At 37.6% G+C, this 13,005-nt stretch overlaps 1 protein-coding gene across 3 annotated transcripts in view; it reads right to left on the bottom strand.

Moving 5' to 3' along the window:
* Window positions 1-1,890: 1,890 nt before the first annotated feature.
* CSNK1D (casein kinase 1 delta) overlaps window positions 1,891-13,005 on the bottom strand; it is a 52,082-nt gene continuing 40,967 nt past the window's right edge. For 2 of the 3 annotated variants that reach the window (XM_065415104.1, XM_065415102.1), the window contains one exon: window positions 1,891-4,086. In XM_065415104.1, the coding sequence (XP_065271176.1) occupies window positions 4,036-4,086 (51 nt within the window). In that variant the 3' untranslated portion in view covers window positions 1,891-4,035. Of the gene's footprint in view, window positions 4,087-5,920; window positions 5,986-13,005 lie in introns of all 3 variants that reach the window. The other variant, XM_065415103.1, reaches the window with a different exon arrangement.

Genomic DNA, 13,005 nt, shown 5'->3' on the forward strand with positions numbered 1-13,005 from the left:
TGTCTAGGTCCCTCTGTATCCTATCCCTACCTTCCAACATATCTACCACTCCTCCCAGTTTAGTGTCATCTGGGAACTTGATGAGGGTGCAATCCACACCATCCTCCAGATCATTAATGAAGATATTGAACAAAACCGGCCCCAGGACCGATAACTGGGGCACTCCGCTTGATACCGGCTGCCAACTAGACATGGAGGCCATTGATCACTACCCATTGAGTCCGATGATCTAGCCAGCTTTCTATCCACCTTATAGTCCATTCATCCAGCCCGTGTTTCTTTAACTTGCTGGCAAGAATACCATGGGAGACCGTATCAAAAATGTGTCTCTCGGTCTTGGATGACTGAGGGGGAAAATGTCAGTACTGCAACAACCTATTTTTAAGATCCTTGATGCCCTATAAGAGTCTGGGAACCCAGTTACCACTAGGTTTGGTTATGCTTGCTGTATATATGGTGCCCAAGTCAATGTTTAAAAAAAAAAAAAAGTCAAAGGAGATTGTTCCCATGGAGTACTACATACATGGCAAGGCTGGATTTTTTTAAAATAATGCATTTCAGCTATGAAAGTGCAAAGTAAAGCCTACCTTTCCAGGCTTTGACGGAACATAATAATTCTTTCAACAGTGACACACATGACCTGAAGAAACTTGTGAATAATTATCATTTTGAAGATTAAATGCCAGAAAACAGTGGTTTGTAATACATCTGCCTCAGAACTAACATACATACTATTAGGACTCTTCAGACTCAGGTTTAATTCTCTATGCCACAGCAGACTTCCTGTGTGTGACCTCTGGCAAGTCACTTGGCCTCTCTCTGCCTCATTTCCTCATCTGTAAAATGGGGGAAATACTTTTCTATCTCACAGGAGTGTTGCAAGGATAAATACATTAATGCATTTGCAGTCTACTGCTGAAAAGCTCTCTATAAGAGCTAGCTATTATTATTAGTAGTTATATAAAAAACATCCTCCATCTTTTCACCTACAGCTCCTACCACTCAGTTATAAGTCTTACAGCTCAACAATTGTTTTCCCAAGCTTCATATCAATACACGGTTATACTTGATAAAAGAACAACGAATACTGAACACTTGGAAAAAGCTTCTCTTTATAAGACTGTAAACTGAAGCAAACTATATTAGTTTACTATATTTATAGTAAATAAATAATACTTTACCATTAGGGGAAAAAGGCATTCATTTCAATGAGAAGAAATAGGCTACTACTATACAGTTAGGTCCTTATTGTCTCATGGTCTACCTGCAGTTATTGGTTTGTTACTCTTTTCCCCATCATCTTCATTGGATCAGGCACTAAGTGTTATATACTCTGGGCTAGGTCCTTAGTTGGTATAAGCTGACATAGCCCTCTAAACCTACAAAAACCCATAGCTGAATCATGGCTTTTCAATCAACACTTGCAGTAGGAAAAGACTAGATTGGGGCAGAAGTCCCCTCCCCCAGAGCTGGCTGAGGCAGTCACCACACTTCTGGGAGCATGTGTCACTTTCAATATATACTTTCCCCTAGACATGCCAACCCAATTTTGCTGGTCAGTGCAGGGAAGATGGCCATCACACTGTCCTTGCCCCCTCCCTACCTTTAAGAAAGATATCATTGTAGGCACTAGTTTTCAATGCTCAGCATTTGTGAAGGACTGAACGTGACTGTGACTAATCCCTGCACAGGAGTGAGGGCCTTTTGTGTTCTCCCCCAATGTATGGTTAGTCTAAATTTAGGCCAGAGTACTCCAATGTGGAGTACACACCACAATCTTCTCGCTAACGTTTCAGTATTACCTCGATTTCTGCATGTCCTCAGTAGTATGGAATTTGCCTGTGTATGTGCTGAGAATCCATTAAAAAGACAAATTTCACTAAGAAAAAAGTAGAAGTCATTATGAATTTATTATTTACACAATTGGTAAAGTACACAAATACAGTGATAGTACAAATGAGGTGTTCCGAGATATTGGTTACCAATACACAGGTTTATACAGACATTCTAACTAATTTTTACAGGTGATGGGATACAACTATTGTGAAAGGGCAAGAACAGCCCACAACCAAGTACAATTCTAGAAATTTGCATCAGTCAGCTTTTAAGTACAGTACAGCAATTTAAGGTTCTGGATACAGAGGAAGGAAAAAAAGGCTGCCTTTGTAAGTCTCTCTAACGTTACATCATTAACCACACATATTTACAAAGAAAGCACAGTGAAATGTAGAACTGTACAAATGGTAGTGCACATGCCTTAAGTCCTGAAATCTACAGTAACTGAGTAAGGGATTCTGTTATGCAAAATTATCCATGGACCAAACTTTTAAACCTTTCCATTGCACTCCCCCAAAACACAGGTTTCCCCCAATGAGATCTAGAGCAAGCACAAGCAATTAGTTAGCATTCTGAAATATCTCAAGAAAAATGACTGACAGATTTAGTCCGTGGATTTTGGATAGAAAAGGAATTTGCAAAACTCTGGAACAATAAAAACTATCGTAACAAAGTTTGAGGCACAAGGAAAACATTAATGGATTTGTTTTTAGCCTATGTTTCCAAATAGGATGGAATCTTTCTAATAACACTTATGTATTGCACTTTCATTTTCAAGAGGGAAATTGACATTACTTTGCTTGAATATGACTAATAATTCTACTTTTCTAGTTCCTGCAAGGATAAAATATTTAGCATTACTTTATGAAAATGTTTTAAGTTAGAAACAATGTAAAGATCCTTCCATATTCCTTAATAGGGACATCTGCCAAGAGCACTTTTTATTTTGGACATTCGAGGCATATGAACAAGTCATTTAACTCCAGGTAAAGAATAGCAATCCCAGAAATATACAACTTGTATTATATCACGAATGTAATTCACGCCTGAGAATCAGTTCTCAGGATTTCACAGCAGGAATATTTTGTTTATAATTCCTTTTTGAGTCTTGGTAATACACAGCAGACCAGAATTACTCGTTTTTATGTATGTGGATGCTGAAGCAAATGTACACAAATTCACTCAGTCTGCAATGGCAGTAATTCTTGTTCCACTTGCAACTGTCTTCAAACCAGCCAATCTCACAATGTAGAAAACTAGATCTTACCAAGGAAGAGTGTTTTATACACAATCCTCCTTCTCAAATGAAGGAGAAACACATGCCATGCTTACCATCTCTAAACTCCAACAAATTCCTCAAATATCAGAGCCCTTCTCCCTCTTTATTCTTCACATTCTTTAGGAATAAGTTATCTATCAATATCACCATCTCTAAAGAGCCCAGACACTTCTGTCCAGTATCTTTTGTTTTCTCTGACTGTATTAGAGAAGAGTAAAAATTCAAAAATGTTTCTGTGTTTCATGGAGAGTTCCATTTAAAATGTGGAAGAAGCAAAGTAATAAAACTAATGCATATTAAAAAAATTTCAGGAGAACTCCCCCACCCCACATCCCAAATGGGACCATACAAAAAAAAGTAAACAGTTTAAATAAAATCAGATGGTTTTAATTAATTTACATATTCCCTGCCAGACTAAATTTTACAAGAAATTTCAAGTCATTGTCTTTAATTCAGGATTGTTCATATTTGACATTTTTAAATCAGACAAAAGCAAGACAGAATTCTTTACACAGAATTAAGCCAATCATCTTAGCAAAATGATATAAAATTTTCTTAAACCAACCAGGTAAAAGATTTATAGTTACAGTAGAATAATAAAAAGGGGTAAAGTCTGCCACCTGTGGAGGGAGAACTGAAATGGCTATTCAACAACAGGCGGTTAACTCTGTAAACCATCTCTTCCTTTTCCAGCCCTGTTACTACAGAGTTCACTTAAGGTCATTGGGTTTCTTGTAAGAGCCTCTTTTAATGGCACCTGTTGGAGTCTGTCCATGTTCCTGCAAGTATCTCTTTGTAAGTGGCATGGAGAGCTCCAGTTGTAATGTTTCTGCTCTAGGTTGGGGTATTTTTGCTAGTAAAGCCATTGGTAACATAGGCGATCAGCCATGCAGTATCTGCCCTCTATGGCAAAATTATTTTCATCGGTGCACAGCAGACTGGAGAACACTGGTAGTCACACGAGCAGGAATCTATCAGAGCCAAAGAACAAGATAACATCAGCACAAGTCATTTTAACTAGCACGTAGATGGTGCTACCAAAATTGTTTCAGCCACTTGTTGCAAAACATCTGGGCATAAAAACCCTGTTAAAAGAAAAAGTGATCTTTCTAGAATCTATAATCCAATGGACTACACAGGCTATTTCATACCTACCTGTAGCCACATCACGTTATCTGCATTTTCCTTCTGTATTAAGGTTAACACAGGAAATGCACCTCTTCAGCAAAAACAGTGAGTTTGAAGAACAAACAAATCAGAGCAAAAACATGCATGCAAAAAAAGAACAAAACCAGATTAAACTGCTGAGCTCTCAAAATAAAACTGATGGTGATTCAAGGCTGAAGAAACCCATATCGAAGCATAAAGTTAAAAATATGTTTAAAAAAATAGAGCTCTTTGGCTTTTTACTGGTGATGCCATATTAAACACATTTCACAATATTATTTACTTAGCTTGAGTTTGTCTTAAGTAACATTCTGCCCACAGAAAGTTAAAGGCATCACACATCAGTACATTTAATTTAAGAAGTTACAAATGTCAAAGTAGCAATATCACTCTAAGATAGAGAAGCAGAGTCTTAAGTAGCTACCACATTTTTGGCACATAAAGGTCAAGCACAACAGACAAGATCTTGATCCAGCTGGTTTCCTGCTGTCGTAACTCATGCAAGATTTGTATTGGACTTCAATGGGCGCTTTGCTTGAGTAAGCCCTAATGATTGGGGCTCTAAAGAAGTAAACCATCATTTGCAGACAGTTTTGAATATTACAACAACAATTTAAGAAAGAAGAAGCTTCTGGAGTCAGCCAAGTACACAGAACACCTGGAGAAAATTTAATAAAAAAAGAGGAAGAGAAGGATGCTACACCAACTGCAGATGTAGGATTAGTGCAAGCTGGAGCTTTATAGAGAAAGTAAAGCAGTGGAAAGAACTACAGAATTTAACAAGGAACAGAAAAATAGGATTGCCTTTTTAATATATAGCAAAGCAAAGAAGCAGCTTCTAAAATAATTTAAGAGTCAGTATCCTTCAACAGTGAGGTACAGATTTTGACCCACAAATGTTTCTATTGCTAAAACACAATTGGCTTAAATACTAGAAAACTGCGCACAAAGGCAGAAATTATTTCACTATCCACTGGCAAAGGATTTTGAGTGTCCAAGTTCAAGTCTGCCTATATTCAAGGTGCTCATGTTTCAGCTACACTAAAGAAAAGTTCATCTGAAAATGTTTTTAATCTCTGGCAGCTCATAAGGGATGGAAGAGAATTTAAAAATATAGAAAAATGAAGGCTACTTTAATAACTTGTTCCACTCATGCCAAGATAAAGCCTTACTTGAATTAGTTAATTTTGTTCTCCATGACAAGTTCAGAACAAGTAATCTGTTTTCATAATTTTAAAAGATCAATCTAGTTTAGAATGGATGTCTGAGATTGTGAGCATAATTATGGTGTGACTAGTGGTTCTAGGATAGACTTGGTTTAGAGTTGATGGTCTGCTTATTTTATTAGCAATGCCTTAATAGCCATAGGGTCTTCCCAAATCACCAATTTTAATTAATTCTGCTAAAGAATTTAGGAAGAATAGTAGTAAATACTTCAGCTCTTGGAAGGATGTTTACTTTTACAGTCAGAAGGAATCCTAATGCCATGTCAAGTACCTGACATCTGAGCATAGGGCACAGAGATAAAGCGTACAATTGTAAGAGTTAATGTGAGGAGGAAGAGCCAAATCTGATGTTTCCACAGGATTTAATCCCACCCCATCCAAAAAGATTTGGGTCTAACAAGAAGGGACTCACCCAGTGCTGCCTTCCAACGAGGAGACGAGCAGCTACTTGCCATGATGTTCGAAGGGAATGCTATTCTGAGGTGGGGGGGAAAAGACAGCAATTTGTAACAGTTCTACTGTCCAAATATATAAAGTTGACTACAAAATCCAACCTAAATTTGCAGTTGAACCTACATATACTTTCCAAAGACTTTAATTTCAGATTGCTACGAGACATGTTTCTATACGAATAGCTATTTTAAAAGGAACAAAAACATTCTTCCTCAAAGAAAGCTGAAAGCTCAGGGTTTGAGGAGCTATGTAGAAAATGATCCCTATAAAGATTAACATATGAATAAAGGTTCTCTCATTAGGAAGTGAACTGTATTTTGGGAGTGCATTTTTGTTCCAGCCTCTGTTTTAGTCCAATAAAGTGGTAATAACACAGATTGTTCATTGCCAGTGCTGGCCATTGATTTAAAAACATTCTCCTTTGTCAAAGAGACTTATTCCATTATTCCTTTATTCTTAAGTATTCTAAACCTTTTCCTCCCAACTACAGAGAGAAATTCTCAATCTACTATTAACATAAATAGGAGTTGTGCAAGAGCTAGATCCTGCAAGGTGCTATGCACTCTGCATCCAGCAAAGCACTTAAGCACATGAGAAGTTCCATTGAAACAGTCTTACAGAATTGAGCCCTGTATGAAGAGAAGCAAAGGTTACTGACCTGTTACTGGAGTTCAAGACAACCTCTGCACATTCACTCGCCTGAGATGTGCCCGATTGTACAGTCTGGACTGGAAATTTTAGCAGCAGTGCCCATGGGAGCGCTCATGCACCCACTATCCTTCCATCACTACTCTTAAGACTCAAAGGGTGTAGCTATAAAAGGTAGGATGGCATTCTGACTGCCTCAGGTACTTCCACCACCTTCTCAGATCCAAAGTTCATAGATTAATTTTAACGCCAGAAGAGACCATTAGTTCATCTAGTATGATATCCTGCTTCACACAGGCCATTTCTTCCAGTTACCTCTGTGCAGCCCATTAACTTGTGTTTAACTAGAGCATATCCTCCAGAAAGGAATCCAGTCTTGGATTTCAAGACATTAAAAGATGGAGAATCCACCATATTCTTTTGTAGTTTGTTCCAGTAGTTCATAATCCTCACTGTTAAAATATTGTGCCTTATTTCTAATTTGAATTTGTCTGGCTTTAACTTCCAGTCACTGGTTCTTCTCATGCCTTTCTCTGATAGATTTAAGAGTCCTTTCGTAGCAAGTATTTTCTCCCCATGAAGGAACTTGTATACATAGTGATCAAGTCACCTCTTGAACTTTTTGATAAGCTAAACAGACTGAGCTCCATATCTCTCACTGTAAGGCATTTTTTCCATCCCTCAAATCATTTGAGGCTTTTGTCTGCATCCTCTCCTTTTGAAATGTGAACACCAAAATGGGACAAAGTATTCCAGTATCACTCTCATCAATGCCATATACATAGGTAAACACACATCCCAACTCCTAATTCCTACTCCTTTGTTTATAAATCTAAGGACTACGTTAGGACTTTTTGCCAGAGCATCATACTGGGAGCTCATACTGAACTCCACTATGACCCTTAAATCCTTTTTCAGGGTCACGACTTTCCAGGATACAGTCCCCTGTTCTTTAGGTATGGACTGCATTCTTTCTGCCCAGATATATGACATTGCATTTAGCTAATTTTGTTGGAATGGGCCCAACTTTCCACGCGATCCCGATAACTATGTATGACTGCCCTGTCCTCACCACATTCTGCCAACATTTGTGCTATCTGCAATTCTTCCAAAATGCTTTAAAATATTTGAGGACGTTTTTATTAATTAGTTTACAATTAATAAAATTGCCATGTAATATCAAACAATCATTACAAGAGTTTGCAGTGCCTATAATATGTTGTGTCAAGTGATGTCATTGAATTGAGTGAAATCTCTATATACACATATTTTACAGACTAGGCATGTCTATCAAATGTTAATATTCAAATAAATTGGACAGGTGCCATCTGAAAATTATCAACAGTGATTTTATATTTACTTCCAGATCATTAACTTACATGCTGAATAGCAGTGGGCCTAGAACTGATCCCTGCAGAACTCTACTAGAAACATCTCTATTTAATGATTCCCGACTGACAGCTACTTTTTGAAGATCTGTCAGTTAGCCAGGTCTTAATCCATTTAACATGTGCTTCATTGTTGTTGTATAGGGCTAGTTATTTAATCAGAATGCCATGTAGTACTAAATCAAATGCCTTACAAAAGTTTAAGTATATTACATCTATCCAGTTACTTTTATCATCCGAACATCTCAAAGAATGAAATAAAATTTGCTTGACAAGATGTATTTTCCATAAAACCATGTTGATTAGCATTATATTGCCTTCTTTCAATTCTTTATTAATGGAAACCTGTAGCAGCTTTTCCATAATTTTGCCCAGATTGATGTAGTTGAAATCAGCATTCCAACCAAGAAGGGAAGGTGGGCTGGGAGTGTGAATGTGCAGAGGTCATCTGTAAGAACCCTTGTTACAGGTGAGTAGCTTTCGTTTCTTCTTAAGAGTACCTTTTTGGTATATTCCCACTCTTGGGAATTTGGCAAGTAGTGCTCCTCCCTCTGCATGGTCGGATGAGAATGCCTGGTCAAGGATTGCAGTAGTCTTACCAACTGAGCAACTGATCTAGATGCCAAATGGCAGATCTACAGATTTCTAATATGAGAGTATGTCTAAGGCAAGCCATAGAGAGTGCTCTGTTGCTTTTCATTAAGGATTTAGGGGTATTTTAACACTCTTCTATACATAGGGGTTCGGCTTCCTTGACCACAGGTTACTGTTCCAGGAAGGACAGCTGAATGGAGATGGGGTCCACTTACCAAGGAAGGGGAAGCGTGTCTTTGGATACAGACTGGCTAACCTAGTGAGAAGGACTTTAAACTAGTTTTAATGGGGACAGGAGATAAAAGCCTACAAGTAAATCACAAACATGGACACCTGGGAAAAGGGTTGGAATTGGGAGGGGGGGGGGAGAAGGGGAGAAGCATGGTCAATTATAGGAAGGATAAAGGAGAGACAAGAGGGAACAGAGAGGGAAAATCAAATTATTATCTTAGATGTCTTTATACTAATTCAAGAGGTATGGGGAATAAACAGGAAGAACTAGAAATACTAGTGAATAAACACAGAACAAAAAGATGGCTACTGAATCATGGCGCTTGCAATAACCTACAGTTTGAAGGAAGCAATATATGTTTTATTAAGCTTCTGATTAATTTTCAAGCTAACTGTTGGCCCTGGATCAGGGGCAGGGTATGGCTCTATATTACAACCTTGGTCCTCTATATCACCATTTGATTTGCCTCTGGCTTCCACCTTGATGGAACAATTTTGGATTTTGTTGTAAGGAACAAGATCCTTAATGGCATGCTCTCGTAGTCTGGCTCTTTCAGCAAAGTCTGACACCTGTGAGGCTAGGGATTTCTCCACAGTATGATCCAATGAAGTGGATTCACATTGACTGGCACCTTAGGACTGGCTCCAGTTAAGAAGATAGACACCTGCACCAGAGAACTGTTGGGTTTTCTGGACCCATCATTTGTCAGAAGGGAATCAGGTCTCCAACACTTGTGGATCCCTTGACTTGGAGCCAGAAAGTTTAGCTGCTAATGCTTCCTCCAGTAGCAATGCTTGGGAGTTGATGCTGAAACTTTTTGCTAGCCCTGGCGGTCAGTCTGCTGCATATAGAGGATTAAGTTAGTGAATGACCTTCCTCCAAGAAGGCCAAACAATTCACATGTGCATCTGAAATAGGAAAGATAGCAGGGCAAAAGGCACATCTCTTGAACCCCAACTTTGTGGTCTTCGGTTCTACAGTTGGGAACTGGGGGATCTGAGCCCCTGTGAAATCCTCAGCAAAAGAAAGAAATTAAAATTGCTACATAATAAACTAAAGACAGCACTGGGAATGATCTGTTCCATCAAATGCAGGTTGGGGGAGATGGCCAGATTCCTGTTTTGTCTGCTATCAGGGTTGGAAAGAACTGAGGTGGTTGGCGGGACAAGCCCCCTTTTATAGCCATTCACTCCAAATATGTGTAGCAGCGAGAGGAGGGGCAGCATGTGTGTGAGAGCACTCTGACAAGCACTGCTACTAGAAGGTTATTTTGGTCCAGGCAGCACCATTGGTGCATCCCAGGAGTGGGGATGTGTACAGACTACTTGAAGAACACATACCTATGTGTTCCAGATATCCAGGTATCTTCATCTCTTACAGCTAAAAAAACCTAAAAAGTAACTGGCAACATCATCCTGGAGAACCCTTGACTGAGGTGAGACATGGGACATTTTCCTGATCAAAAAGATCCCAAATACCCAATCAAGTTTATTTTATCTTCTATAAAAAGGATTCAGCACCTTTGAAGTTAAATGTGGAAAAAATCTCTTTTGGTCTGGTTGGATTGTAACAGTTAGAAAACAAAAATTCCCCTAAACTAAGACATGATTCACTATTCAAATAAAAAATTCTGAAACTTATTTCTGTAGTGTCAGTGCAAATGAGAACCTTTAACACTTCCTGCTTTATTTTGGAGCTATCACCACCAACCTGAATCCAATTTTTCAGTGTCAAAAGTGGAACAATCAGCAATTTAAAAGGCAGGATTCCTTAATCATATATAAGATAATCTTAAATACATGCTTTGAAGAACATCTTGTGTCTGGAATTATCAATGAGGAAACTGACAACAAATCTGGATGGTTCAAGATATTCACATTCTCAAATATTGTATATGATATATATTTATATTAGAAATTGATATTAAACATTTTCCCTAACTATTCTTGTAGTGTCATCTATATTACATTACAAAAGTGTGATTCAAATCTAAAATACCTGAAAACATTTTGGAAGTCTCTGAGATCAGTGAAATTCAATAAATGCTAAATATGTTTGAAGTTTAACGGAGACCTGAAATGTTTTAAACTATGCACTAAAGTAAATAAGTTTATAGACTGAGAAACCACGGGACTTTTAAACAAAGTTTGAAATCCTTGGCTAGCTACCATGGTATGAAAATAGATTATTCTTTTCTATACTCCCTTTGGCTCCAAAATTGCAAAGGGATTCATGTATCCAGGCTGTCAAGTCCCAATATCTACATGGATCCATTTGGAAAGAATAGGGCCTTATATTTATAAAACTCTAGATGTAACAGGATTATGTTACTATACTCCTTGTACTTTAATACAGAAATGCTTTAGAAAAATGCAATGCACGAATTTGAGCCAAACATTCCATAACTACAGCCACCTAAAGAACTGGAATGAATTACTAACCACACCAGGATTAAGAACACTGAAACTTTACCATCGGGAGTTTTATTCCTTCATTACAAGCAAGATATTCCCTTACATGTCTGAGTGTAAGAATAAAACACCACTTACTGCAATTTCCCCCCACTAATTACTTGCTTTTATGTCGACTGTTACAAAGAATCTCAAATTCTATCAAATCTGAGAGTTAAACACTGAGTAAATACTGAAATAATGCCTATTGGGCTAGAAAAGACAATCATCTTTTCATCTGAGGACCTCCAAGGGATTTAACAATATTAACTATACTTTGCCAAATCTCTGAACATAATAAAATCATCACATATGGGGCAGTGAAAGCTATATGATAAGCTGTATTTAATGTCCAGCTATAACCACCTCACTTACATTACGCTCACTATCTCAGCTAGGATTTATACAAATCCAAATTTAAGACTTCTCAAAATAGCTGCTTTCTTTCCTCCCAATCTGCTGAAAAAGCACCTCCTCCCTCTCCCCAACTGTACAACTCCAACCCTCCCCTGCTTTAAACTAAAGGGACCAGGAGACAGGTCAGTGATCTGGGACTCAAAGTTCAGTAACTTGCCCTTCAGAGCTAAAAATGGAGACCATTCTCAGATTTCAAAACAGATAAACAGGACTTGTTTCTAAAACCTGGATGGGTCCTGACATATCAGACTTTAAAAGTCATAAAATTTCTGTGTGTGAAGAATTTAAGGTAATTTTAAAAGAGGCTTTAAAATATATATTTCCCTCTTACTCTGAGATCTGTGGGAGTAATGATATTAAGAGAGTTTGGTTTTACAAGTGGAGGAACACAAAAAACAGTCCAAATAAAGATTTTATAAACTCAACTATTTCTAAAATGTATTAAGAGTAGCTATTACTTTATATATTTATTACACGCATCCATAAATAGAAAGTTTTCCACTTCCCCATTCAGTGTGCAAGTTCAATGGTGAGAGCGAAAGAGAGCTCTGTAGTGTCTGTGGCTGAAGCCCAGAGGAATGCTGCCTCCTTTGCTACAGAATTTGATCAGTGTGGACTGAATGAAGCTGTGTTTTGCATAATCCTGGCTCATTCAATGAGATGCATGATGTGCAGAGTACTGACTCCCGCATCTACAACCCTCTCAATTATTTGTCATCTTTGACTCCCTCCTTCACTCTACTGCCAAAATCCACATTGAGGATAGTTTCCCCTGCTACAGTTTAGTGTATTTCTAAAGCCAAGTAAAGTGAGAGCTCTCTGAACTGATTTTTTTTGTTTGCAATGTCCAATTTTTGCAAGATTTTGGTAGGGAGAAAGCCTTTCAAGTTCACTTTCAAAATAAACGTATTTGCAATTAATTCTGAACTCATTAATTCTATTATAAAATCCCAGATCATTAAATTCATTTTTAAAAATGGAAAATGTTGATTAGCACTTAGCATCTCAAAATTTGACACATTTGCAAGCAAAACAAAGTGGAATGCCACATGACAGCTGAATTTACTTCCCAGATAACAATATTCCTGTATATCAAATAGGGCTGTTAAAGAATTAAAAAAAAATTTATTGTGATTAATTGTAACATTAAAAAAATCACAATTAATTTCAGTTTTAATTGCACTGTTAAACAATAACAGAATACCATTATTTAAATATTTATGGATGTTTTCTACATTTCCAAATATTGATTTCAATTATAACACAATATAAAGTATACAATGCTCACTTAATTTTATTACAAATATTTGCACTG

This window comes from Emys orbicularis, chromosome 13 (assembly GCF_028017835.1).
Source record: "Emys orbicularis isolate rEmyOrb1 chromosome 13, rEmyOrb1.hap1, whole genome shotgun sequence".
Classification (NCBI taxonomy): domain Eukaryota; kingdom Metazoa; phylum Chordata; order Testudines; family Emydidae; genus Emys; species Emys orbicularis.